This window comes from Haemaphysalis longicornis, unplaced genomic scaffold, assembly GCF_048455015.1.
Source record: "Haemaphysalis longicornis isolate Haplotype H1 unplaced genomic scaffold, Haemaphysalis longicornis Haplotype H1 scaffold_1, whole genome shotgun sequence".
NCBI lineage: Eukaryota > Metazoa > Arthropoda > Arachnida > Ixodida > Ixodidae > Haemaphysalis > Haemaphysalis longicornis.
The window spans coordinates 363,155,189-363,182,467 of NW_027526203.1; the positions used below are offsets into that span (position 1 = coordinate 363,155,189).

A 27,279-nucleotide genomic window follows, 5' to 3' on the forward strand; every position below is an offset into this window, starting at 1 on the left:
ACCTGGAGGGATATTTCGATACATTTTCCACAGCCATATCCTCCAGATATTCGGATATGCGTTATAGGAATACTGCACTCAAGAGGAGGAGGAGGAAAGGGAGGAGGAGAAAACTTTAACAATGAAATCGAGCTGGTTAGTGGGCCGGGTCCTAAGTCCAGGACAGGAGAGTAAAAGCAATTTTATTTAATTCATAGAACGCCATGCCGAGTAGAATAGGATTTGTTCTTTGCGCCTGGAATGGTTGTAAAACAATAAAGACCTGCCTAGAAATATTCATCGGTTTCGATTCTTGTGTTATTTGCAGGTATACTATTTATTGCGTTAGTTAGCGTGTATATAATGCCTTCAACACCGTAATCATGTCATCATTGTTCAGGTTGAGAGTCAGTTCGTCATGATAACAATGATTACGATATAAATTCGGGGCACAAAAGCCGCCTTCGAGTACTGTGGACAACGTTGGTTGGGGCGCGATCACGGTGGCGCAGCACAAACCTCCTGATTGTATTTCCATGTGAATAAACAAAGCACGCTACGGATATGCGCATTCTTGCACGCAGCCGTAGTGAAAGCCAATTTGTGAAGAAGGGAATGTACGCCATACATCTTGAACAAAATATCCACAGTATCTTTGTGAGACTCCCAAACATCCCCAAGCCTTCTAATAAGACATTTAGGATGGTGCAGAAAAATTAATGCGTCGGGCACAAAAAGAACACGAAACATCCATCCGATGCAAGACGACAACAACAAAAGAAATAGAAGACAGGCATTTTATTTCCTGCTGTACGTGCGACGCGCGTGTAGGGGCCCTCGCTGCTTGGTACGTAACATTAGACTGTTGAGTCTTCATAAGAGCATCTCAAAAATACTGCAGGGAAGCCGTCGCATTTTGAATACTTATCGAGGAGCTATGAGCGCTGATCGTCGCGAATAAGCTAGAAAGGACGAGTTACAAGCGATCTTCTGACCGATGCTCTGAAGAAAGTTGTTCTCTATCTCCTCCTGTGTTGCAAACTTGTGGGGGATACAGCTTCAAATTATTCAGATGCGTCAGAAACTGGCAAAATAACTGAAGCACTAGAAATACGCTTTTTAATGCACTACAGCAACAAAGCGGGCGATTTCTAGCACAGACACTGCTGCCCCTCAAAAGCGGAGTGTAGCAGACGACAGCGGCGCGAGTCCCTAAGCCGACGTCAGAGCCAGGGGGTGCCACTCAAACATCTCACCGCCAATATGGAGTCGACATACTAAGTATCTGTTTCATGGACCGGCTCGTATGACGTCATTGTTCACGTCACGAAATGTGCAATTTAGCGGGAGATTGAAAATTTTGACTTAAATTGCCTTATTTCTCAGTGAATAAAGCATCATTTGCTTCCGGGAAAGCGCTTAGGGTACTATGAAACACCTAATCTTTCGAATAAAACAAACTTTTGTTTTCTCTTCATGGCTCCTTTAACAGGTCTCTCCCCTTGGAGAGTGTCTTTCCGTAGCCCCAAGCCTGGTTCGGCGCGTTAAAGTCCCCGAACACCACCAGGTTGTCTTGCGGTCTTGCCGTCTTGCAGGACTTGTGTAGCACTGCTTTGAATTTCTGTTTGGCGTTCGCCGGGCTGCTGTAGATGTTCATCAAGAGCGTGCTCTCTTTCTTCTTCCCTCCCGTTATTATTTCGACGAACGTGTTTTCGATGGTCGAATTCTTGACTCCCTCCCTCTCTACGTAGGTGAGACCTTTCCTCATCAGTGTGCAGACGCCCCGTCTTTTGCCGTTGACGGCGCGGCTGGGCGGGCTGGCGTGGGTTCTGTACCCTGGGAGTCGGGTCTCCTCGACGAGGGTTTCTTGTAACATTATTACGTCTGGTTTCCTGATTTCCTGCTGTACGTGTTGCTGCAAGACCGCCTTCTTGCTCATGAAGCCGTTGCAATTCCAATGCCAGACCTTTAGGGTTTTCTCTTAGGACCTTATTGTCTGATTTGGTTCGCGATCCATGCTTGAATGCTGTTCATCTGTTCCGTCAGTTGCCGCAAGGCCGTCGCGGTCTGTTGCACGACTTCTGAGATGTCCTTGCACGTGTGCTCTAGGCTCGTAACTCGGGCTTCCAGTCGTGTCACGTTGTCTCCCAGTCGGTTCCCGTTGTCTTCGAGTTTGTCTATCCGCTCGTCAAGTTTGCGTTCGCGGAGGTTCTCGACCGCCCTTTTCTTGATTGCCGGCTCCGATGACGCTGTTGGCCGTCTCCCGGTCTCCTTGACCTCCTCTTCCTCTGGTTTTTCCTGTGGCCGTTGCATTGTCGACGGCTGCTGTGGTTGGTGCGGCTGCTGACGTACATTGGCCTTCATCCATTCCTTGATTTCCTCCATTTGCTTGCTGTTTCTCTCTATGGCCTCGCGCAGCTGCGCGTTCTCCCTTCGGAGCGCGTCATTCGCCTCCCGCAGCGCCTTGATGACCTCGCTCTCCGCGGAGCTGGAAATGCTTCTGCCGCACGTCGAGCTCGACGTGCGCGACTGCGGAGTGACCTTTCCTCTCCCGACTCCTCTGCTGCCGGCCACCTGCGCCCAGTTCACCCGTTCTCCCGATTTCGAGCGACCTTTGCTCGCTCCGCGGTTGACGTTATTGTTGCCGCCGCCGATAACATCTCCGGGTCGGCTTTTCGAGCGTGATGCACGCCCCTGGCTCTTTGCCCTTTCGTCGCCTCCTGGTGTGAGGGCCGGGAAGTTGCTCGGTGCAAGGAGCAGCGAGAAAATGCCCAGCGCTCGTAAGCACGTACCTCGCGGCGACCGCCGAGTGCCGGCTCGCGCAGTGGCTTTAGCAAAAAACAAACAAAAAAATAACTGCAACGCTGTGGTCAAGTGCTACCGCGCATGTGAAAAAAAAAAAAGAAAAAAGACAGCTCCAGCGCTAATGCTAAAGCTGAAAAGACACACTGATTGGGAGAGGTCACCACGGCCGCCGCATTCTCGAGAAGCAATTATGGCTAAGTGGAGATATGGTTACGAGTGTGCCAATGCTTCCCGAGACGACTTGCAGATCCAGCCACCACTGCCTCGAGTCGATGACGAAGAGCTGGTGGAAGTCTACAATTCAGAGGATGACTTTGCATCCACCACTCGCCCCGAAGAAGACGACGCCCTCTTCGATGGATGCATGTGTCTACGGTTTCTAGCACCGCAGCTATAGAAATAAACAATGATACTGAAACTTAAATATGTGTCCGGCAATGCTCACCTATAACAGCGTCGCCATTCAAGTCTTGCGCGTGAGTGGAAGCTTCTGTGATCTCTTTTTTGCCCATACTCTCTCTCTCTCTCTCTCTCTCTCTCTCTCTCTCTCTCTCTCTCTCTCTCTCTCTCTCTATCTCTCTCTCTCTCTCCCTCTCTCTCTCTCTCTCTCTCTCTCTCTCTCTCTCTCTCTCTCTCTCTCTCTCGGTACAATACAGATAAACAAAATCTGGAGGGACTGTGAAAACATCTGTTCCGTTCATCATAAGCTCCGTGTGGCGAAATCCTTCATTTGAGGTGTTCAATGCTGCCACAGCGACGATTTAACAAACGAACACCACCATCAGCTGCTATATATTCATGCAAAAGCGCATAACTGGTACCTTTTATACCTTACATACACAGACATGGGAAATTTATTCCGGTGCCAATCCCCGAGCGGAGAAAAACGAGTGGGCCTTTCACAGCTTACACTCGTGCAGCCACCTTTTTTCTTGTCGTTTTGTGCATCTTCTTTAGAATTACGAGAAAATTTTCTGAACGTTCCTCGGGCGCTGAGCGTTCATCGGGCGCTCAACGCAGCTTCGCCGCTGAACGTTACCCAGCCGCTGTAAGCCGGCGGCCGGCTCCGGGGTTCTGCTAATGCTGAGTGCAGATCTCCTAATCTTAGTTGCGTTCAATTGTTGTATTTTTACACTACGCGAATACACAACGAACAAAATACGAGGCAGCTGTTTCGTTCCAGGGAAAATTTCCTTAAAGGGACACTGAAGTGAATTTGTCAAGCTCCCGTTTTTGCTTGCACTGTGTAGACTGGCTCAAATTAGCATACTTTTCATCGTTTATCCGGTTGACAAATCGGTAATTATTTTACAAAGCGCGAAAGAAGAAAAACTACCATGCGCGGTTTGCGGCGGCCGCACAAACTAAGCTGTGACGTTGGGAGGAGGGGGCGCCGTGACTAGACGATGCCCAAGGTTAGCAATCAAACAAGTTTCGGTTTCGGTTTCGGTCTGTACAACAACATGTTTGACATTCGATGGCGTCGTTGGATGGGCATTCTCAATATCCCAGTTATCGTAGTACCGCGCTTCTGCCATGTTGTCGGCTGTAAAATGCATAAGATAAGCCTCCCAGGACGGCTTGGAATCGTAGCATTCACTATCTGAGGCTTACGCAGTGCATGAACGCCCTCCGCGTCCCCGCAGACGCTCAAATGCATGCGCTTTTCCCCCATATTTGGAGCTTGCCTCGCTCATGCCTGTATCGTAAAAAGCGTGTTCGCACCAGGCCAAGGGTCTGTTGATTCTGGCCTGTGCCCGCTGCCCGCAAGCAGTCGGTGCTTATGGCAACAGCACGCCAACGAGAACTCGCTAGCGCGGCAGTGCCAGCCTGCGCGAGTTCTGTGGACTAGTTCGTGGAGCAATGAACGTTGCGGCCCCAAAAAAGGTGAACTCAGTGTAGAAAACATCGGCGAAAAACGAAAAAGTTAACTCATAAAAAAAAAAGCATGTACCCGCGGCGATTTGAACTTGTGACTGGCAAAACACTTGCGGTAACATACCTAGCGCACCAGACGACTAGGCCACAGAGGGCCACTGGCGGCGACGGAAAATATCAGGTATATAATGTATAACCAGTTTACACTTTTATTTAGTTTTAGTATTTCAAGCAGCTTCGGTGACTATTTGTTGTATTGCGCTCGTGCAGTAAGCGTCCCCCGAGTTTCCACAATAGCTCACGTCTAGCAATTGCACTTCGTAGACGGGAAAGCGTTCGCAGATGCGTAGTCGTTGTCCTGACCGCTCTGCTTGTTCGCCCAGCGCAAAAAAGTGCTTCCCGCACCCTAGTTTTACGCTGTACGGTAAAAATATCAGTTGGTTTTATTTCCTTAGTACCTATATTGACTTCGCTCACTCTTCTCCCCCTTCAAGAGGCCTTATATTTTCCTACTGGCGTACCAGTCAGCGAAGCGTCGCATGTGCGCTTGTGCAGCGCTTGTGTGAAGCGACCTTGACTTGGAGCTAGATACAGTGTACAAACTAACGAAGTAAAGAAAGGCGTATTCTTCCATTCCCAAACGTGTTGTGGCTTAGTTTCAACTGATCGAGCGAATTGCGACGACCCGCCGGCGGCCGGCGGACTAAACGGTGGGCCGACTGACTCGGTCGCGGAAGGTCGGCGAGCCGTGCAGTAGCGCAGCCAATTGTCAGCTCCTCTCCTGCTGACGTCACACGAAAACGCCACAGAAAGTGGGCGAGGGTAAAGAGAGGAGGACAGCATTTTCGAATTGATTTTTCTACTAAATAAATTCGCGTAAACGCGCACAGAGTGGTCGAAACAGGGCCCAGGGACTCCGGACTACAGTTTGCGCTCGTAATCCCGCATTGTTTACAAATCACTTCAGTGTCCCTTTAAAGTGGTGTGTGTTTACTAAAATTTACTGTATGTGTAAAACAAACAATAAAAGCAAAAAATGGCCGCGTATCTGCTCCTTTCGTTGCAAATGTCGACGAAAGACGATAGTCGACTGGCGCCCCTGCCAAGTAAATGCCTCCCTTCTCTTTCCCGCTCACTTCTCATGATGTTCCTCTCCCGTCTCCCTCCTCCCAAGATAAGACGCTACAGATTTGCTCGATGCGCCTCGATGTCAGCGCTGCCGTACGGCGGAGACGCACGTGAATCGAGGCACCGTACTACAACGTTTATACAACCACGTTGCCATACTCCACGAGCCTTCCAAGCGGAACGTGTAACATATAGTGTGGAACCTTTCGTTGGTGTTGCCGTTTGATTTCTTAAATGGCGCCAGGAGCTATAGTAGCGCGGGCACTAGCAGGCGACGGTTTTCTGCAGTTGATGTAGTATTTAATTTGCTGTGGCGAAAACCAAGCATCCTTAAATTATTAATAAAGGAACACTGCAAATATTACTTATGCATTGATTTTGTCTTATATTTGCATAATGTGTTGTTCTTGTTCAACAATGTTGACAAGTAGGAACATTGACACCAGACTTGTTCAGATTTGGCTGTGGGTATATAAGGCTATTGCGTAGCTTCTGTTTCACTTTGGGCGGGTAGCTGAATCGAGTAACAGACAGACAGACAGACAGACAGACAGACAGACAGACAGACAGACAGACAGACAGACAGACAGACAGACAGACAGACAGACAGACAGACAGACAGACAGACAGACAGAAATTTCTGCGGTTAAGTAGCCCAAGAAAGAATATCGTCTTTAGTAATAACGAATAGGAAGACGGCCGTCGAACAGACAGACAGACAGGCAGACAGACAGACAGACAGACAGACAGACAGACAGACAGACAGACAGACAGACCAAAATTTCTGCGGTTAAGTAGCCCAAGAAAGACTATCGTCTTTAGTAATAAGGAATAGGAAGCCGGCGGCGACGTCGCAGTCATGTGCGATCGTATTTTATTCTTAATCTGCGCATTGATTTCACGCAGATTTTTTTCGCTGAGTGTCCAGTATTGCGATAGCACCTTTAGCCCGGGGCACGTACTGTCCTTGCAATGCAATGTCGTTGGGCGGTTTTGTCCTGGGGAACGTGGAGCCACCCTATTAAAGCGGGTATCATTTGAGGAATCGGCCCAAAATGAGACTGCAGAAAAAGTGCCGTACACGCAGCGGATTCAGTCGTCATACTAGCACAAAATAATGGGAGTTTTAACCAAATACGGCACTGAATAAGGGTTCCCAGCGTTGATAATAAGGAAATTTTAACTTTGCCTAGCGACCGTCGCGAATGTATTCACTTGCTGCAGGTCGTGTAACTAAGTTAGGCGTAAGTGAAAAGATGTAAAGAGCTTGTGCTGCCGGGTGTTCTCTTTATACTGAAAGGCTGGTTTTTTATAGCGTCTTGTAAAAAAAAAAAAAACAACGTCAAAACGAATATTATTCTCATTCTCTCTCGGCAGATAGAGGCTGACAAGTTTAGATCGAAACAATTCCCACATATAGATTCGGCTTTAATTCAGCGGCATTTCCCCCGTTTTCAACAAAGAACAAGTCATCATTGTGTATGTGCAGTGAAAAGCAAATTTTAATATTTTACCTTTTTGTGACGCGCTTATTTCCGCCTCAAAAGCCAAATAACTGGCATCAGAGTTCGGCCCCTAAATGCCTGCGTGATGTATGTGTGACTATTTTCCAGAATGGCGGGCAGATCTTACAAGGTGGAAACAACTGGCCTCTACGTGGTAACAAGAACACGTTGTGGGAAGGAGGCACCAGAGTACCGGCCTTTGTTACTGGGCCTGTGCTCAAGAAAACTGCCTACACCAACAGCAAGTAGGTTGAGGCGATCAGAATCATCTGCGCCGCAAATGTAGCGACGAAATTGGCGCAGTTTAGCGCGCTATTTGTAAATAAACGCTATTTGATTTGGCTGACGCTCGTGTGCTGTTATGACATAAACTAGCGAACTTCGCGGACAAAAACTCCCAACATTTGAAGGCGCTGTCGAATGTGTGCGCATCGCTAGAGCAGAAAATTATATTGTAGGTAAATAAGCCTGCAAAAGGTACAACTTAAGATACGTATTTTCCTACGATTCAAACTTGAAGGAAGAATTTTTGTCAATCCGGTGAAATTGTTGTTGTTAATGCGTAGCATTCTTTGCCGAGTACCCCCACAGCCAGGACCGTGTAACGCCCTGCATTTTCACAAAAATGCGGATTTGGTGAAAGTAACACCTGTAACCGTTATAATAGCGTAAATAGGGATAATCGGTCGGACAGAATTTTTAAAAACCAAAACATAAGAAAAACCGATAAAATAAAATTTTCACAAAAATTATGCGACAAAATAAAAAATATGCACCATACACAGCTCCCCCAAAACCGAGGAGTAAACGGAAGTCCGCGAAAGAACGTTGGAAATACGTATAAAAATAGCGTAAATAGACCAACGCTGCAGTAGGCCTTGCTTCTTCGAAAAAACCCATAATTTGCGAAGTAAAGAACCCCCATAATGGTGTAAGGCTGAGACTCGATCCTTGCGCGGCGACATCCACTGTCACAGATTGGTGCACGCGGTCGACTGGTTCCCGACCCTGCTGGGCCTGGCTGGCGACAGGAATGTGTTCGAGGACCTGGACGGCGTGGACCAGTGGAAGGTTCTCAGCGAGGACGCACCGCAAGTGCGCAACGAATTCGTCTACAATCTGAGGAAGCGCGCGCGTCTGGTGGGAGCAATCAGGTTAGTAGGGTATTTAAGACTTCTAACCGAATGCCTGTTATACGCGCGTGAAACTGCGGCAACAACACACGATTACGTTAATCCATCTGTAAAACAAAACTCTGACCAAAGCGAAAAGCGTCATTGGTCTCCCAATCTAACTCGTGCTCTTTCTAAGGATTGCAGTTGTGAAATTTCCTTGTTAACCCATATATAGCCCTCGAGAACAGATCAGAATAAAGGAGTGCAATCTTCAAATATATGACACAGGGAAAAGTTCCTTCTCGGTTTGTTTATTTGGCAACCGGAAGCGCTACCCACAGCTTTTATAGTTTTATTCGCGCCTTTATATATGTATGCAACCAACCTACCAACTTTCAAAACGCTTAAATTCTGGCGTTGTTGACGGAAGTTTGACGAAGCAGAAAATTTCTGGACCTGAGGGAAGAGACAATAAGGGAAGTAAAACATGTACCTTTAATCCACCACTGCAGGGCAGTCACGTTGCGAGCAGTGAACTCTGCCAAACATTGTTGAAGAGATTAAGCTACCCGCCGCGGTGGCTCAGTGGCTGAGGCGTTGTGCTATACTGAGCACGAGGACGCGGGATCGATTTCCGGCCGCGGTGGCCGCTTTTCCCATGGAGGCGAAAAGAAAGAACGCCCGTGTGTTCGAGATTTCGGCGAACGTTAAAGATCCATAGGTGGTGAAAATTAATCCGAAGGCCTCCAACACGGCGCGCCTCATCGCCTGCGTTGCGTCCGCGCGTTAAACCCTACACTCCATCGAAGAGAATAAGCTCAGATTACAAAGCTGATTGGGAATTGGGAGAAGTACAAAGCAAACAATCGCTAAACCGGCTCCCATGATTTATTATTTCGTAATATCTTACTAAGGCTTGCATTAAGGATATTTCGGAATCAGAACCAGAAACGTTGTTTTTTATTTTCCTGAAAGGAAAAACGGACCTCAGACAAAAAGTTGCTCACTGAGCAGCTTGACGAGGTCTCAGGCCCTACGATTTCTTCAGTTTGTTACTACACTCGTAATTAATTCTGTTAATTTTTAGTGCGTTCTAAGAAGATAAAAGGTCGAGGGGGTGAATCGTTACAAAAAGTTGTTTGCCAGCCCTTTTCACTTTTTACCGCTACTTCAATTGGCTCAAAGCCGGTCTTAACTCTTTCAACACGTGACGCCAAACGAGGCGGTGCTCATTAGGTAACCCGTTTTATGAATAGGGCCTAGGGTCAAAAGTAGAGAGAACGTGTATGGTAAATCTCTCGGAAATACAAAATTGGTCCACAGCAACGGGGCTCGTAATAAATTTAAAGGTATTCTAGTGTGTTTACTGTTTGATTACATTCTAATCATTCTACGGCAGCATGAACGCTTTCTTGCAGCATTACGACGGATCCAAATAGGATTGTACAATAGTAAACAAAAATCGATGTTGGCATTTTACCTTTTTATGATAATTTCCTCTTAGCTTCTGTAGTTTGATACCCCCTGGAGCCTAAAAAGCAAAAGTACCGGCAAGTTAACCTTGGTTTTCACTGTAAGGAGCTCCAACTAGACCGACAAATGAAAACACACACGCGACAGCACGTGGATCGTGTTGCTTCTGGTGTATCCTTATCCTACCGCTTTGTAGTTTTGAATAGTGGCTAGATTTTAGTGTGAGTTTATTAATTTTAGTCGCCGCTTTTTTGTGCTTTAGAGACGGCGACTACAAGTTCATCTTAGGAGATGGCGGCCATCCGAATGGCTGGTACCCGGAACCAGATTTGGAATTCGAATTTCCAAAACGTGTTTTCCGGAACTTAACACGCGCCCTTTTTAACGTTCGAGGTGAGTGAAGAGAAGATGTTTACATGCCAACAAGCACGTAAAACTTCTAATGGACGTACCCGTCAAAGCTGAATATTTCGAGTGTGTATATATATACCCCGCCAAGTACTAATAACTTTTCAAGCTGCCAGAAAAGACTTGGCATAAAGTTGGGTGGCCTTTATCTAAGTCAGATTGCATGTTATGAAGGTAAACCGCAGCGGTAGTTCTGAACTCTGTCATAAACACGCGATATAACGCGGGAGCCTTCACCCAGAAATATCCAAAATGTGTGTTTCCAAATATGTTTCCAGTATACAATTCAGCTTATTTGTTTTTTTGTGCAAGTTTTGTTTTGTTATATCATGTCGTTAGAAAATGACTTCTTGAAAACATTTGTTTTAGTGGACTTACTCCTCAACTATAACGGATGCCATTGTCCTAGCTTTCTACATTTAAACATTCAATTATGTGCTCGCCGAGACTAGTGACCGCGAAAGCGGGAGAGCAGTGCGCCTTGCGGCAGCCCTCCATTTCTTCCTCTATATTTCTATCTATTGAGCTTCTTTCTTTTTCTATCTCTGCGTTTGTTTTAAATCTTGCCATTTTTAGAGGATCCAGAGGAGCGGCACGACCTGTCACTTCTGCAGCCGGAGCTCGCATCCCGGCTAGAGAAGCGTCTGCGGCAGCAGGCCCGAAGCTTAGTTCCCGAGGACAACCCCAACGATGACCCGCGCGGTGACCCCCGGCGTTGGGGTGGCGTCTTCTCGTCTGGTTGGTGCGCGCTGCATCCGCCCGCCAGGCAACTTTCAACCTCGCTTGCCGCGAGCGGTTAAGGACGGCTGCTTGACCTGCCACTGGACGACCTGCAAGCATCCTAACAGTGCTCTGCAACAGCATTGAAAAAACTCAGCCGTTACCGAGCACCTAACAGGGTATTCGACATAACCCTGAAACGAGAAGTGCTCTATAGTGATAACACTTCCGGGGTCGGATGCCACACAGTACTTACGAAGATATTCGGCGCTGTGGTTTTGGAATTTCAGTTGGGGAAATAAACAGTGGTGCACCGTTTTTATACGTTTTTACTTGTTTGTAAGTACTGACGCTCGCAGCCAAAGGAGGATTGCATAGCAGAAATCAGAATTAAAAACGAAACGCAGACAAACATAAACCAACTGCACGTTACACACTAACGGCTGAGGGCACACAAGGGGAAACAGAATATAACACTGAAAGGACAATTTTACTTGCCCAAGAAGGGGACTGCTAAAGTTTCTTTACCATAGCGTGCATATCAGCATAAAGACTGAGACGACAGGAAAGGAAGATGGCATCAAACAGAGTTTGGCCAGTTTGAAACAACATGGTACAATGCTCACGCCTACAAAGAATCCAGAGAGACAAAAATGTTTAACGGTTCGCAAGCAGGTACTGACCGCTGCTGAAGAAGTGTCTAGTGAGAATATGTTCACCAGTTCTTGTCGAGTTCATTCCGCGCAGGTATAGCAAAAAATGAATTTATGGGTGTTATTTGTGCCCTGTTACCAGTAACTTGTATGCATATACGTTTGATTTGCTGTTGAAATGCTTCACACGTCACTTTAAAATACACAAACTCCCCACACTTGTTGATAGATTGTTCTGTGTGGTCAGTTTGAAATCAGAAACAATTGTTTGTCCTAAGTGCTTGTTATTATCAAGAGTTCTAACAACAATGTCATTTATAGTGTAAGTGCATTCGAAAAAAAAAAAAAAAAAAAAACGAGTTTTGGGGTTTTACGCGTCAAAGTTCTATAGCCAGGGGTATGAGGCCTGCCGCAGTTGAGGGCTGCGGAATAATTTGCAAGACATGGGGATCTTTGGGTTCAGTCATTCAACGCTTAGTCACTCAGCCACGGCGACAAGCGCGAATGCTTTCGGGTAAGTCACTCAACGGCGTTCGGAAGAGCCGAAGGTATATTGTAATGTAAAGCATTTTATTTTAGAGTGACATGACAGTGGCGGAACGCTCTTGCAGTAATCTGAGGAATCGGTTATATTGTATACCGGTCGGCTCTGCTGCCCAAATACCAAGCACAAACGTTACCATGGTATCTGGCGTTTCCCGAGGCCAAGTTTTACAAGACTATGCATACTTGTATCGTAGGTGTTTTAATGGCGCAAGGGCTTATGAGGTCAACAAGCGCCAAGACTTTTTTTTTTTTTTTTTTTACCCGGATTGTCCGAGAGCTGGAAATGCCTGCTCAGATAATGGTTTCACTCAAGTGCAGAGAACGAGTACGTAGCAGCCACTGTGCAAATCGAAGGTCTGTCTTTCACCGCCATTGCCGCCTATATACCAACCCGAAAGGCGTTAGATAGCGACCGTTTGGAGAGTATCCTTCGTGCTACGCCGCCTCCGCATATACTCACTGGTGATTTAAATGCGCATCATCCGTCATGTGGGAGCCGCAGAACTATAATTAAAGCGCAGCACTTACTAGACATTGCTTATTAGTACAATATGACTGTACTTAATACCGGTGAACCAACTTTTTTCCGCAAAGGCGTTTCAAGCGCTCTTGACGTCCCCGTCGTTCCCTCCACGCTGCTTTCCAGGTTAAACTGATCTGTGGACATTGAATCCCATGGCAGCGACCGGATCCCTACCTACATAACACTGGACGGTGTTCCGGGTAGTTATAGAAAACATGAGGTCCGATTCACAAACTGGGAGGTATTTACCACAACAGTCCAAGAGGGCCTGCGTTCAGTGTTGTCCTACGATGACTTTGTAAGCACGATGGCTAATGCGCGTAAAACGAGCCCGCGGGGCTTTTATATTACCCAAGTTGTTTTCTGTCGCCGACGCAGAGTTTGAAAGGCTTCGTGCCATACGCCGGCGAGCAGAAAGAAGAGCGCGTAAAACACTGGCACCTGAAGACATTCGAGAATCCAGACGAGTGCAGAAGCGCATTCATTCAACGGCACATGGGCAAATTGGCTAAGCGAGAATGGACATCTTTCTGTTCAGAGTTGGACCCCAGGAAACCATTCACTAGAATATGGAGCCTCGTCAGAAGTATTCGCACACCACAGACGTGTCTCCAGCCATTTATTTCAATTTCATTACGTACCAATTCCACATTCTTAGACGTCACTGAGATGCTCTGTGCAAAAATTGCGGCCATATCAACATCACCTCCGTCACTTCCATTTTCGGATAACGGACGCCTATCACATCACACGCCCCTTACGGATGCCCCGTTTACAATACCGGAACTCGTGATGCCTTTATCCGCTGTTAACAAGACTGCTTCCCCTGGTCCAGACAGCATAACTTATACAGCTCTGGCCCATCTGGGAGAAGCGGGAAAGAGATTTCTCCTGGTCATTTTCAACCAATCATGGAGGACCGGTCGTCTGCAGCCCAGCTGGAAGACTGCTCGCATTGTGCCCATATTGAAACCAGTAAAAGATCCCACAGACATTCAATCGTATCGACCTATTGCGCTTTTGAGCTGCGTACGCAAGCTGATGGAAAACAGGTGCTGCTTCGGCTAGATTGCGATCTAAGTGCTAGAAATATTTACCCGCCACAAATGTCCGGTTTCCGCAAAGGCAGGAGCAGTATCGACAATGTAATTGCCCTTGCTAATTGCGTTATAGCGGTGTTTTTGGACATGAAGGCTGCGTATGACTCTGTCACGCATGACGTTATCCGCTTTCAAATGCACTCATTGGGTATTGGTGGTCAGATGTACGATTGGCTGTCGAATTATCTTAGCGACAGAAGCATCTTAATGACCACCTCTGATGGCGACACAACGAAGAACAGCGTAGCTCGTGGCGTTCCACAAGAACGAGTACTCACTCAGCCCAGCGCTTTTTAATATTTCCCTCATCGGCATTGAAAAATGTTTGCCACGACCTATCGTGATTTCCTTATATGCCGATGGTATTTGCATATGGTGCTCCGGCCGCAATAGGCGTGTGCTTCTTGCGAGGCTATAGCGGGGAATAGATTCTATCTCAGAATTCCTCGCAGTGCGTGGACTGGAAATCTCGGCTACAAAATCAGCCGCCATCGCTTTTACGAAGCGAGACGTCACACGGTACGAGCTCATGGTAATGGGGATACCAATACCTTATGTCGCAAATCACAAATTTCCCGGTGTCACATTCGACTTATTGTTGACATGGACACCCCATATTCGCAGTTGTAAAGAAAGGTTCTCGTCATTCTTCAACATCTTCCGAATGCTTTCCAGCAACACTGGTGGCTGCACAGTTTACTCGCTTCTTCGTCTCTACGACTCTCTCTGAGAAGGTCTTTTACGCTACAGCCTTCCTGCTTTGTTTCCCCTCTCAGCAGGAAATCTTAAGGCTTTGGAATGCATGCAGGCGCGCATACTCCGGGAGTGTATCGGCGTCCCAAAAACAACATCCACTCTGGGAACTATCATTGAAAGTAGACGATTGACGCCGACAGCGCTGCGCAAACAGGAACTGCTTCGTGCATGTTTGCGTTTTGTCACGAGACAACGTCACCATCCATTGGCTGATACCTCGCGCTTCAGATCTGCATGACGTTTTACCGCAACATTACGAGATCCCATCTCTGCCTTCGTACCCGCTATGGTTGCTCCCACCCATAAGTATTCACACAGCCGTGCCAGGAGTGACGCGAAGACAATAATTTTTGAGCCGCTCAAAAAAGCCGCTGCCAGGTACAGCGTGAGTGTGTTTTTTTCTGCCAAAAAGAAAGTGGGACACGTTTGCCCGGTGGTTAACAGACTGTACGAAGAAAGGGCTAGCAACAAGGTTACTAAATGTACTATGCGTCACACGTACAAATTTTTGGAATGCAGAAAAAACGTTGTGTACACGATTCCGTTCACATGTGGGAACCAATGCCTCGTCATTGTATCAACCCTAGTTCCAAATCAGACGCTTTTTTAAAGACGGTAGTCGTTCTTGGGCTACTTACACGCAGAAATTTTGGTCTGTCTGTCTGTCTGTTTGTCTGGCTGCCCCTCCTATCTGCCGCCCGGCCGACAATTAGAATTAATTCTTGAATAAGACTTTCCACATATATATGGAAAACGTTTTTAATCTAATAAATCTAGAAAGATGTTCCATATTCTTCTAGATTGCCCCCCAAAACAGATAATATTAGGCTTATTTCAGGAAGAACGTCAATACATAACCGGTGCTTGCATTGTTATTTTAATTAAAAGTAGATGTGTGCTGGATTTTGCGAGAGCAAATTGAAAAAAAAAAAAAAAAAACGTGTTGAAAAAAAAAAATGTTGTAACCACGAAATACAAATTATGCTGCCGCCCGGGGCTCACGCTCGTGGCTCGAGCGGCTAGTTCCAACAGTCGCAACAGACGGCGCAGCAGTGCGAACGCGGCAAAATTGAACTCTGCAAACCTCCAACGGGTGGACCGAGACAGGAAAAAAAAAAAACAGCGTGAGAGGTGGGCGGATGAGACAGGATAGGCAGCTACGTGGGAGAAATAGCAGAAGGCTATCGGCTTTCGACAATATTTGCAGTGATTGGAGCAGATGCCTGGGCAATTTTTTGTTGTACGTAGTTTGCTGACGCGTTGAATCATAAATGGATGATGTGGTACTAAAGAGAAGCGGCGGTGCGGGTGGTGAGTGCACTGCCTTTGTACGCGGCGCTCCCATTACCCCGTTAGTTGACTGCATTAGTTGGCTGCGCCATTCTCGCCCATCAATGAGGCGCGGTGCCAGTCAGGGAAGAAACATCTAGAAGCACCGTACCGAATCCAGGATGAAGACTTCATCGAGGAAGCGGGCGCCATGCCAATGCAGAACTCAGAGTGAAGGCCGGTCGAGGTCCGATTCCCGGTCAGCGCTTTGTTCAAGGAGAACTTCTCCTGCTCCAGCTCTCAGTTGAGGTCTCTATCGGTCATAGTCCCGATCCCGCTCCAAATCCAAGCCACCGGCCAAGCACCTCGCGAAAGGAGAGAAGCACAACCAGGTGAGCTGGGCTTCAGTTATCTCCCCCACTGCTCGCCCCCAACCCTTTTCCAGCAATGTACCGAGCGTAAAAAGCTTCAGGCACAAATTCAAACACTAAGGGCAGAAATACAAACGCTCAATAAGTTAACGGCAGAGCAGACTAAGAACGTTAACGCTCTTACATAATCCAACCCTTCAACCAGAGAGGTAACTTCTTAAAAAAAAAAAAAAAAAAAAAACTCCCCCGCACCTTCCCGAAGGGAATTGTGCAGAAATGCGAACGCATTGGGTGCACCGATGAGTGTGTTGCGAGTAATGGCGTAATGAATGACGAGAGTGTGAACGTAATCATTTATTCAACAGAACCTGTTTGTGTTATCGTTGTACCTGACGGCCACAATCACTGCCTTGTGATCGCTAAAGTGCACGGTCAAAGGGTCTTTGAGAAGCATACGCGCGTCACAGTTTCGCGTAAAGACCAGATCAATGCAACTCCCGTGAATGGTAGTGGGGCACGTGTCGAAGCCGGCAGAGAGACAATGCATAGAGTGCGTGGTCTGCATGTACTCGACCAGCCACTCGCCACTCTTCTTGCGCGCGTCAACGTTGAAGTCGCCAACCAAAACTATGGGGCCAGAGGGTTTGGAGCGCACGCGCACACTTTCAATAGCCGCGTCCAGCTGCGCGGCAACGGCGTCTCGAGCGAGGTTGGGCGCGAGGTACACGGTCACCACAAAGACTCCGTCTCCGGTGTAGGCAAGGGTGTACAAGTCCTTGTACGGAGACGTGTCTCGAACGCGAGACGTGGCAACGGCGTGCGATATCAAGTTCCCATACACGTTAGACACGAGACTAACACCGCAGTACTCGCCGTCCTTGCCGCTTCGATCAAACTAGTACAGCTCGCTTCAAGCGCGCTGAGATAACACCTGAGCGCGGAGAGATAACACCTGCGGGCGCGCACCGACGGAGCACTACAACCGCCGACTAAGAAATGCATTCACATTTACGACGACGACGACGACGAAGGCAGAACTACGAGGCGCGCGCTCACGTGCGCTCGCGCTGGAGGAATGCAGGCGCACGCCGCTCGATGGACGCAAGACAACCCCCGACTAATAAATGCATTCGCATTTAAAACACCTCCCCCCGCAAGCATTCCCCAACCAGACCAACAGCCAGTAAGCGAGAAGAAACCCAAAATAAAGATGACACGGTGGAGACTAGCCCCCAGTATGTCATCATAGAATCATTAAATGCCATCCTCGGTGATGTTACAACCTTGATACTAGACCAGCTCCAAGCGATCGCCTACCACCTTAATCAGCTGTCGGCGCAGGTACAGAATACTCAACAAAGAGTGGAGAGTCTCGAAACCCAGACTACACCCGTCCCAGGCCATCTTGCGCGCAAAGAGAAGCGAGTCATCAGCCGGTATTAAATGGCACGACTACTGACCTACCCATCAACCAAACGAGCACTAGTCCAAAAAGATAATGCGCGCTGTTCCATTGTCATTAATATTGTCAATAAGAAAGGCGACCTTCAACAGCATATTGTTCATCAACACGAATCCCAAGACGTAATAGCGATTCAAGAATCAACGGTGGTTGCCAAACTTCCGGGCTACTTTACACGGACAACGCATGAACGTAGGTACATGTGCACTTTCATTAAGAAAAACATTACTGCCTTCCACCACCAGCTATCTTATTATCCCTCATGATTGCGTCTTTACGGAACTGGTCTCGCGAAAGCTCAAATTCGCGAGCAGTCTGTTCATCCTCAACATTTACCGTCGCCCCAAAAACAAAGCGCCGGGTTTGGCTGATATGATCCGACAGGCAAAGTGCCTAGCCGGTTCCAATTCATTCGTCGTTGTGGGTGACTTCAATGCTCCTCACACTAAATGAGGATACACGTACGTCACCAAACGGGGAAAAGAACTGTCGGGCATAATAGATGAGGAAAAACTCACTCTCCTTACGGTGCCAAGTGCCCCAACTCCTATAGGCACGAGCACTTCCCGGGATACTAGCCGGGCCTTACGCTCGTTGCACACGCCTCAAATGCTACATGGAGCAATACGGGCGACAACCTTGGAAGTGACCACATGATACTACAGACCAAAAACAAAATACGAGGACCTCGGTTTCGTAGGGTCATGAGGGAAGCAAAAATCACTTCGTGGGAAGCACTGTGCTCCCATAGAAGAGGTAAACATAAGAAAAGATAGAAGACATCAGTCACTGGGCGAAAACACTTGTGTAAGAAATCACGCACCACACGAAGAAACTCAGCCTCTCCGATCACATTCAAGTGGTCGACCCACATCTCCTCCATTTATAGGAGGCTAGGCGCAGCCTTTTTTTCACGATGGAAAGTGCAAAGGCAAAACAAGAGGCTGGAAACATGAATAGCCTTACTCAAGAAAGATGCGGCTGAGTACGGGGCCGAGCTCTGTAGGCAGAACTGGCTTCAGAGGTGCGATGATCTACAAGAGTAAGTACACTCAAGTACACCCCACTAAACGTCGTAGTTAAACAAGTAAGACGATGCAAGCCATCATTCACCAATTCCCTGGCACGCAAGAAGACCTCATACGGGAGCTACAGGCGAGATATTTTCCGCTTACACCCATAGTGCTGCTGTCAGAGTACAGGGACGTCCCAATGCAGATCTCGATAGCCCAATAACATCAGCCGAAGTGCGGGCGGCTTTGCTCAAGATTCGCCGGAACACGTCTCCTGGCATGGACCGAGTGTCTAACAAGTCCCTAACAAACCTTGACAACGCCTCCGTGGAGGCCTTGACCTCCTTGAGGCCTTGACATTAACGAGTGTTGGGAGAAGGGATCGGTGCCACCGGCCTGGAAGGAAGCAGAGATTCGTCTCCTTCTAAAAGCAGGCAAAACACTCAGCACGGATGACCTTCGCCCCATCTCTATCACTTCGTGCATCGGAAAGCTTATGAAACAAGCCGCCCTTAACCGTCTACAAAGGTAGGTCTCTCGAAACGACGGTACAAATGCCTCAATCGATGTTCGGGTTCCACCCGCGCCTCTCAGCTCAGGACGTACTACTGCAGCTGAAGAGAGACAGATTTGAAGCAGCCGGTCGCACCACACCCAAAACGATCCTGGCTTTAGACTTGAAGGGTGCGTTCGATATGGTAACACATGAAGCAATCCTCACAAATCTTGGCACCCTGGGTTGAGGAGAAACGATGAACTCCTACGTCAGTTTTTCCTGTGAGATAGAACTGCCATCATTAAAATTGGCGATATCCAGTCTCCCCTTATACAATGCGGCAGTCGTGGTACACGAACCAAGATAGGCCTTCCGAGACAATTAGACAAAATACCCAACGTTAAGCACGCGCTGTATGCGGACGATATAACGGTATGGATTGCCAAGGGTTCTCCGGGCAACTGGCTGAATGTCAAAAGAGAAAGAACGAAACTCGTGAAAACAAAGAAACCCCGCATGGAGCCAGTCAGAGCCAGATCGCAGGAGCGCAAGTGACTCTTCAAAACAAATTCTCGCTTTTGAACTCTCAGAATGAGGTCAATGTAGAAAGGCTAAATAAAAACCTAACATCGGCACTCAGTGAATCAGCAGCAGCTATGGGAGAAGCAACATGTAGGAAACAAACTGGAAAAATAACTAAGAAAACGAAGGAACTAATTGCCAAACGTAAGAACATGAGTGTCAAGTACGGCGGATCGGATTGAATTAGCGGAGCTTTTGAAACTGATTAACCGAAGTAAAACAAACGAAATTCGTGCATATAACATGGCAGTGATCAAGGAAACACTGCAAATAGGGGGAAGCTTGAAAGCAACTAACAGAAAGCTAGCTATCGGCAAAGACAGGATGTCCGCACTCAAAGATGAGCAGGGTAACATTACGCACAACTTGGACAAGATAATAAAGGTAGCAGAACGATCCTATACCAGGCTGTATGCCAACGATGTTAGACCAGGGGAAACTACTGAGAATGCAAGCTCAACTTGCGATGTATCACTATTAACTGAAGAGGAACTTGGAAACCCTCTCAAAGGCACGAAAATAGGAACAGCTGCTGGTGACGACGGCATAACTCGGATCTTTTGTAGGAGGGAGAATATATTGTACTCAAAGAGCTTGCTGTACTATTTTAAAATGATTGAAGACTCATAAAATGTCCATAGCCTGGAAAAACGCCAACGATATTCTGATTCATAAGAAATCAGATCCCAAGTACTTCAAGAATTACAGACCCATCCGCCTACTCTCAGTTGTTTACAAGCTGTTTAACAAAGTTCTAGTTAGCCGCATGTGTGACAGCCTGGATTTATGACAACCAAGAAAGCAGGCTGGGTTTAGGAAAGGGTACTCGACCATGGTTCACATTATGTTGTCGATGAAGTGATAGAAATTTCTCTGAATACACTAAACCATTTTAATGGCATTTATAGACCACGAGAAAGCGTTTGATTCCGTACTCACCACAACCATGCTAGAAGAACTAAAAGACCTTGGAATAGAGAAGACCTACATAAGACTTATAGAAGACATATATAAGGAATGCGGTTGGTGCATCTAAAATAAGAGATGATGGATGATTCCCTGATGCGGTGCCATATGGCGGATGCAGCAACATCCAGAAAAGCCGGATAACGCTGTTGCGTATTTTCCCCACAAGTGCCCGTTTTTGTTCAGCGGCCGACACACCTCAGGAACAACATCAAGAAGAGGATATGGCCATGAACTATAAACCGGTAGCCACCATTACAATGCACGCGGCCGCACTCAAAGGGGAGTGGATATACGGGTGGCAAAGCCGCACGCGCCGGATTCTGCTACGCGCACTGAGGAAAACCGGAATGAGGGCTCTGTCTTCAGATCCATCCGGTTGAGAGAAAAAGCCGCTCTCACGCCGTGCACGGGGGAAACATCTGAACGAGGATTTCACGCGATGCGCCAGGAGGAGAGCCGGGCATCTTATCACCACGTCTACCTGCCCAACTGCGGGAAGTAAACTGGGGTGCTTTTTTGGTTTCTATATGGAGCCCTATATTCCTCTGGAGTGAGCAGAAAGCTCGTGTGCGTCTTCTATCGGCAGTTATCTCGCATTTTCGCTTCCGTGATGTTTGCTGCAGTTCCTCGACGACGCTTTTATTGCGTGTTTCCGCGGGTGCCTGTGTGAGCTATCAGCGCTCTTTCAACACCGACTAATGGAATCGAATAAAATCCCAAGGAACTGGGGATTTAAGAATCGCCGCATTTAACCAATAAAATCATGTTCATAGTATAAATACAGAGCGAAGGACAAGACACTAAAGGAACATAAACAACACAAGTGCTAACTCGCCCAAATAGCCCCCTTACCCAAATGAAATCATACTTCATTTTATCCTAAGCGCACATAAACATCTTTTCTTCCGTGCAAGCATAAAGCAACCAACTGGCCACGTTGTCTCTCTTTTGCAGTTAAATGCAGAAACGTTGTCAATACAAGAAACAAGAACATGCAAAATATGGGTGGTTCGTCAAGGAAAGCATTTCCTGCCAAAATGTAACAGGGAAAAATGGAATGCATCCAATTCAATTTTTCCGCAAGCGCATTGTAGAGGTGCTTATGCGTGCCATTGTATTCTCGTTAATATTACGGGCGTGAATATGGAAGGGTCTAGGAACCACATGTTGACTGTTGGGGTTCTCTACTGCGCAGTACCCAACAGGTAAGTGCAATCAATGAGTATATAAATAGAAAGAAAGCTCTTGCCCCCGGGAGTGTAACGGGTAAATTAAGGATGCAGAAGAAATCGATCCCGGAATCTTCTCTGCCCTTTGCAGTAGCTCACCGATATTTTATTTTGCACTGACTCAGTGAGGTCTGCATTGGAACAATACGATCCATTCCACAGCAAACGATGCATACTAACATAGACGACACAGTGCAGAATAAAGATAAAAGTGCGTGTCCGCGCTGGTTAAACTGCTTGGAGACACGGCTTGCGGCACTTAGTATCCGTAAAACACTTTGTGTAATATGGGTAGCATGGGATGAAAGAATAGGCTTTGAGGTAAAAAAAAAGGAAACTCCAAGATCTCTGACTTGATACTCTTGATTAAGCTCTACTCTACATACATGCGAAATAAAATGGATGTAATTCGCTGTAAGTGTACATATCGCCATTGTGGTTTTTTTCGCCTTTAAGTATAAAATTATTTGCGCTGTTCCAGCCTGACACAACAATCAATCAATCAATCAATCAATTAATCAATCAATCAATCAATCAATCAATCAATCAATCAATCAATCAATCAATCAATCAATCAATCAATCAATCAATCAATCAATCAATCAATCAATCAATGTCTAATAATAAGTCCCCAAGAGCAGCCGTAGCCTTTGCTTTCGTGATCTGAAAAAAAGGAACGACGGCGCTAAAATGCGTTCGCAGATTAGAAAACTACCCGTGAAAAAAATGCATCAGCTAATAAGAAAATAGAAGCAAAACGAAAGAAAGCAATGTCTTCAGATCGAAATGCATGATTTAGATACTCTAAGGCTGGAATCACCTGAAAAATATGAATTAAAAAGTTAGCGAAAATTGGACTCGTATCTACTTGCTTCGCCACAAATGTCTTCGCAATACGATAGTCCTGACGCCTCTGCCTGGTAACGCCCTTTCCTGCCCTCCTCCCACCTTTCACACCATTCTCTTGTCCGTCCACCCATTATTGGTACAATTGATTGTATGAAGTTTGCTATATCAGATGTGGTGAAATCAACGGAAGTAGTAAATAGCGACGCCGGAAAAAAAAAAAAAAAAAAGCGGCGCACGCGATGTACAGTCTTTGTCAAAATTTTGTGGGCCACGGCGACCGTGGCCGGAGCAGGCGCGCGGCCGAGTAGGGGCTTTGCGCTTGCCGCTGTCTGCTGGTTGCGCGGCTAAAGAGAGCGAGGGGAACTTTTGCTCTCGCTTTTGTAGTGTGTCGGGCGCCTGCTCCGGCCATGGTCGCCGTGGCCCACAAAATTTTGTCAAAGACTGTACGCGTACACAACAAATCAGAAAACAACTTATTCGCGCAGAATATATCTTAAAGCACGTTAAAGATCCCCAGGTGGTCGAAGTTATTCCGCAGCCCTCCACTACGGCGCCCGTCATAGACCATGTGTATCTTCGGCAGGTTAAGCTCCATAATTTGAAAATCTTAAGGCAAACCAGACAGCACTTTCGCAACTTGGGTGGTGTGTAAACATGCTTAATGGGCGGGCGAAGCACATAGTACTTACGTGCGCATCCTGTACACGGACGACGCTTTACCGTATTCATACCGCTGTGACGTCGTTGCTTTGACGCTGGTCTATTAGTGGCCACAACCCATACAGTTTGTATCGGCTGCTTCGAATGCCCCGTAGCCGCCGATATAGGCAGTGCGCATCTGCAGCTACCTGGTGCCTTGTATGCAAGGCAGGCCACTACCATTGGCAAGATTGCGTGCGTGTGTTCTTGCCTGTGTGTCTTCTTTTTCTCTGGGTCCCTCTCTCTCTCACTTGCGTGTCCCGTGAATCTATTGTAGTGCTTTTTCTGGTGCGTCTGAAATCCGAAAGACAAACGGTGAAAATAAGCTGAAGTGCTCCAAACGTTTACCGATATCCTTAAAGGTAGCTGCACTTACATTTTTCTTTGCCCAAATTTGATCCAAATAAGTAGTTTATGCTCTTGAAATCCCCATGGCGAAATCGTAAGCGTCGTAAGCAGAGATCACACTAGCTACCGTCGTTCAAAGTAGCTCTGAGCAGACGGCGTTTGCACGTGGTGGAGAGTCGCCGAAACAAGTTCCGAGCGGCCTGTGACGAAGAGGAACCCGTCCCGTGGAGCTCACGCTTCTCCGGCGGCTTGCACGGCGCTCTGCAGGGCGCAGGGATGCGTTCACCGGAGCATTGTGGGCTTCATTGATTGATTGTAGAGTTAAACGCGCCGACTCAACGCAGGCGATGAGGCGCACCGTAGCGGAGAACTGCGGATTAATTTTGACCAACTGGGGATCTTTAACGTGGGCCGAAATCTCTGGGCTACATCGCCGCGTTGTACCGCTACCGGCATCCCATCTTTGAAACTAACCGCATAGGTAGCACTATTCGCCGTTTTCTTTAAAATGCAGTAAAAGAGGTTAGAAACCTACAAACTAAACGCGCTTGCAATGGTTCTGCAGTTGGTAACATTAACAAAACATGTTTTACTTAAATAATATTTTTAACTTCCGTGAAACCGCCCCGCTGATCCGATCGCAAGTCTCGAGGAATGAACTACCAAGCTCATTCAAGAGGCAAGAAAACACACCATGGAACTTTCCTTTACGCAGGATAACCCAGCCATCGATGCCCATCTCCTCCACCTCTGGGACGCCCGTAGAGGGCTAATCAGGCGGTGGGAAAAAAAAAACAAGACGAACCGCAAGCTGAAGATTCACATTGTGGAAATTACGGCTGAAGCTGAAGCGTACGCCCGTCAGCTGAGCCAGCAAAACTGGATGCAGTTCTGCAACAAGCTGCAAGGAACGCTGGGAACCCACCGCGTATGGTACCTGCTGCGCTGCCTTATGGCCCCGGTGAATCTAAGGCGGTCGCAGCAGACCAGCTTCGCCGATTAATCCACAATTACCCTGACACTGCAGACGACAAGTTGGAAGAACTTAAGCAACCCTTGGCGGCCCCACCTCATGTCCAACCCACCCAGGCACCCGACTACACAGGCAATCCGAACCCCAAAATGGACGAGCCGTTCTCCATTGCTGAAATCGAGGCGGCAGCGTACAACCTCCCCGAAACACCACTCCGGGTCGAGACAAAATCCCCAAGAAATTATTGCGAAACCTCGACCATGCCGTCCAAGAAAATCTCCTAGTCTACATCAATGAGTGCTCAGTGGACACGCAGACGTCACTTTCATCCCCAAACCCAACAAACCCTTGAACCCAAAGAATCTAAGACCTATTTCTCTGACTTCATGTGTCGGCAAATTGTTTGAACATATGGTTCACAACCGGCTCTCGCCCCCCGTTGAAGACAACGGCTACTTCCCTGACACGATGTTCGGCTTCCGCCCACATCTGTGAACCCAAGACATACTACTTCAGCCTAAGGAGGAAGTGCTGAACGACCTTAAGAGCCACAGCAAGCGGTCCTTCTTGGCCCTCGACATAAAGGGGGCATTCGACAACGTTCCTCACCAAGCCATCCTTCAAGGCCTTGCATCTACAAACTGTGGCGAGCGCACGTTCCAATACTTCGTCTCCTTTCTAACCCAGCGCATAGCAACAGTGGGCATCGGGCACCGTCGATCCGACGCATTTAAAACCCTGTCAAAGGGCACTCAGCAGGGGTCGGTAGTATCCCCAATACTATTCAACCTCATCATGAAAGACTTACACCCCTACTAAAAGCCATCCCAAACCTTCGCCACGCAATATACGCGGACGACCTAACGCTCTGGGTCCCCACTGGATCTCCGGGCGACCAGCAAGACGCACTTCAAGCAGCCATTCAGGTCACTCAACAATACCTGAAAGCCCGATGACTCAAGTGTGCCCCCGAAAAATCTGCCCTTCTAAACCTGTGCAAAAGAACACATAAATAGCGTCCAGATCCCATACCAGATCAAGAACTAACCATTAATGAGCATCCCGTCCCCAATGTCCCACACCTACGCATATTAGGCCTCACCATACCAAAAGATGGCTCAGGCGCCCAGACTATCCTTCCCTTGCAATGGACTCTTAACCAGCTCACTCATTCACCTCATCCGGAGGATCTCCCATTAGCGATTTGGGCTACAAGAAGCTGACACCCTGCGCATCATTTACGCCCTCCTTATTAGCCGCGTTACGTACGGGACACCGTATTTGGCCCTGAAACCCGCAGAGAAAGAAAAGCTAAACATCGCCATACGCCAAGCCTACAAGGCCGCCCTTGGACTGCCTCCAAAAACAGCAACACGAAAACGTCTACAGCCCGGCTTCCATAATACATGGGAGGAACTGGAAGAAGCTCATCGAACCCCCAATTCACGCGATTTAAGCTCACGCCAACCGGAAGGGCTACACTTACTCGGCTCGGCTACAGGCGTCCCACAAAATGCGAACAGAGGCAACCAATCCCTCTAGCCATCCGGCAGTACATCAAAGACGCACCCATTCCTACAAATATGCACCCCATCTATAACAAGGCACGCCTAGAAGCCCGGATACCAGCCCTTAGAAAACGCTTCCCCAACTGTCCCCGTACTGGATACACAGATGCCTCTCCATACCACCAACAACCTGCCCATGCCGTGAGTGTCACCGACGCCAAAGGTGCAGAACTGACGGCCGCTACAGTACCCACGACATCTATTGAAGCAGCAGAAGAACTTGCCGTCGCTCTAGCCGCCATCTCTGGAAAAGACTACCTCACTATAATGACAGACTAACAAGTCGCCTGCCGCAACTTCCTGCTAGGTCGCATAGCACCCTAGGCCTTAAAAATTCTGCGAAGTGTGCGCCAACTCCCGGAAATGCGCATCGTCTGGACCCCGGACACGAGTCCTTCGAGGGGAACGAGGCGGCACACGCCGCTGCCCGCGTTCATACACACGGGGCCGTTTCTCAAGAAGGCGAAGTCACGTAGACCCTTCGCTCTCCCAAGCCCGCTATTCTTAATTCATACGCGGACATCTTCGCCCATTACTGCCACGAACGACGACGCTTCCCGCCACCACATCTCCATTTATCTAGAGCAGAGGCGACTGCCTTTCGCCGACTTCAAAGAAATTTCTAACCTCACCCCCCCTATCCTCCATGCCATGTACCCCACCCTCTACTACGCTACGTGTAATTTCTGTCCACAACCTGGCACCCTGTACCACATGGTATGGGAGTGTCAGAAAACCCCATCCCTGGCCCCAAATCCTCACCCAACGTACGAGCAGTGGGCGGGCCAGCTGGCCAGCTCCGACCTCTCAGTCCAGCGTAGCCTGGTGGAGAGGGCTATAGGGCAGCTAACCAGCCCGGACC

The 27,279-nt window shown here is 47.8% G+C and overlaps 1 protein-coding gene across 2 annotated transcripts in view; it reads left to right on the forward strand.

Moving 5' to 3' along the window:
• The window catches only part of LOC144155024 (arylsulfatase B-like), a 32,502-nt gene extending 21,171 nt beyond the window's left edge, over positions 1–11,331 (forward strand). For both annotated transcript variants that reach the window (XM_077686217.1, XM_077686216.1), the window contains exons 8-11: positions 7,404–7,540; positions 8,273–8,449; positions 10,146–10,276; positions 10,868–11,331. In XM_077686217.1, the coding sequence (XP_077542343.1) occupies positions 7,404–7,540; positions 8,273–8,449; positions 10,146–10,276; positions 10,868–11,091 (669 nt within the window). In that variant the 3' untranslated portion in view covers positions 11,092–11,331. The remainder of the gene's footprint in view (positions 1–7,403; positions 7,541–8,272; positions 8,450–10,145; positions 10,277–10,867) is intronic.
• The last annotated feature ends 15,948 nt before the right edge of the window (positions 11,332–27,279 follow it).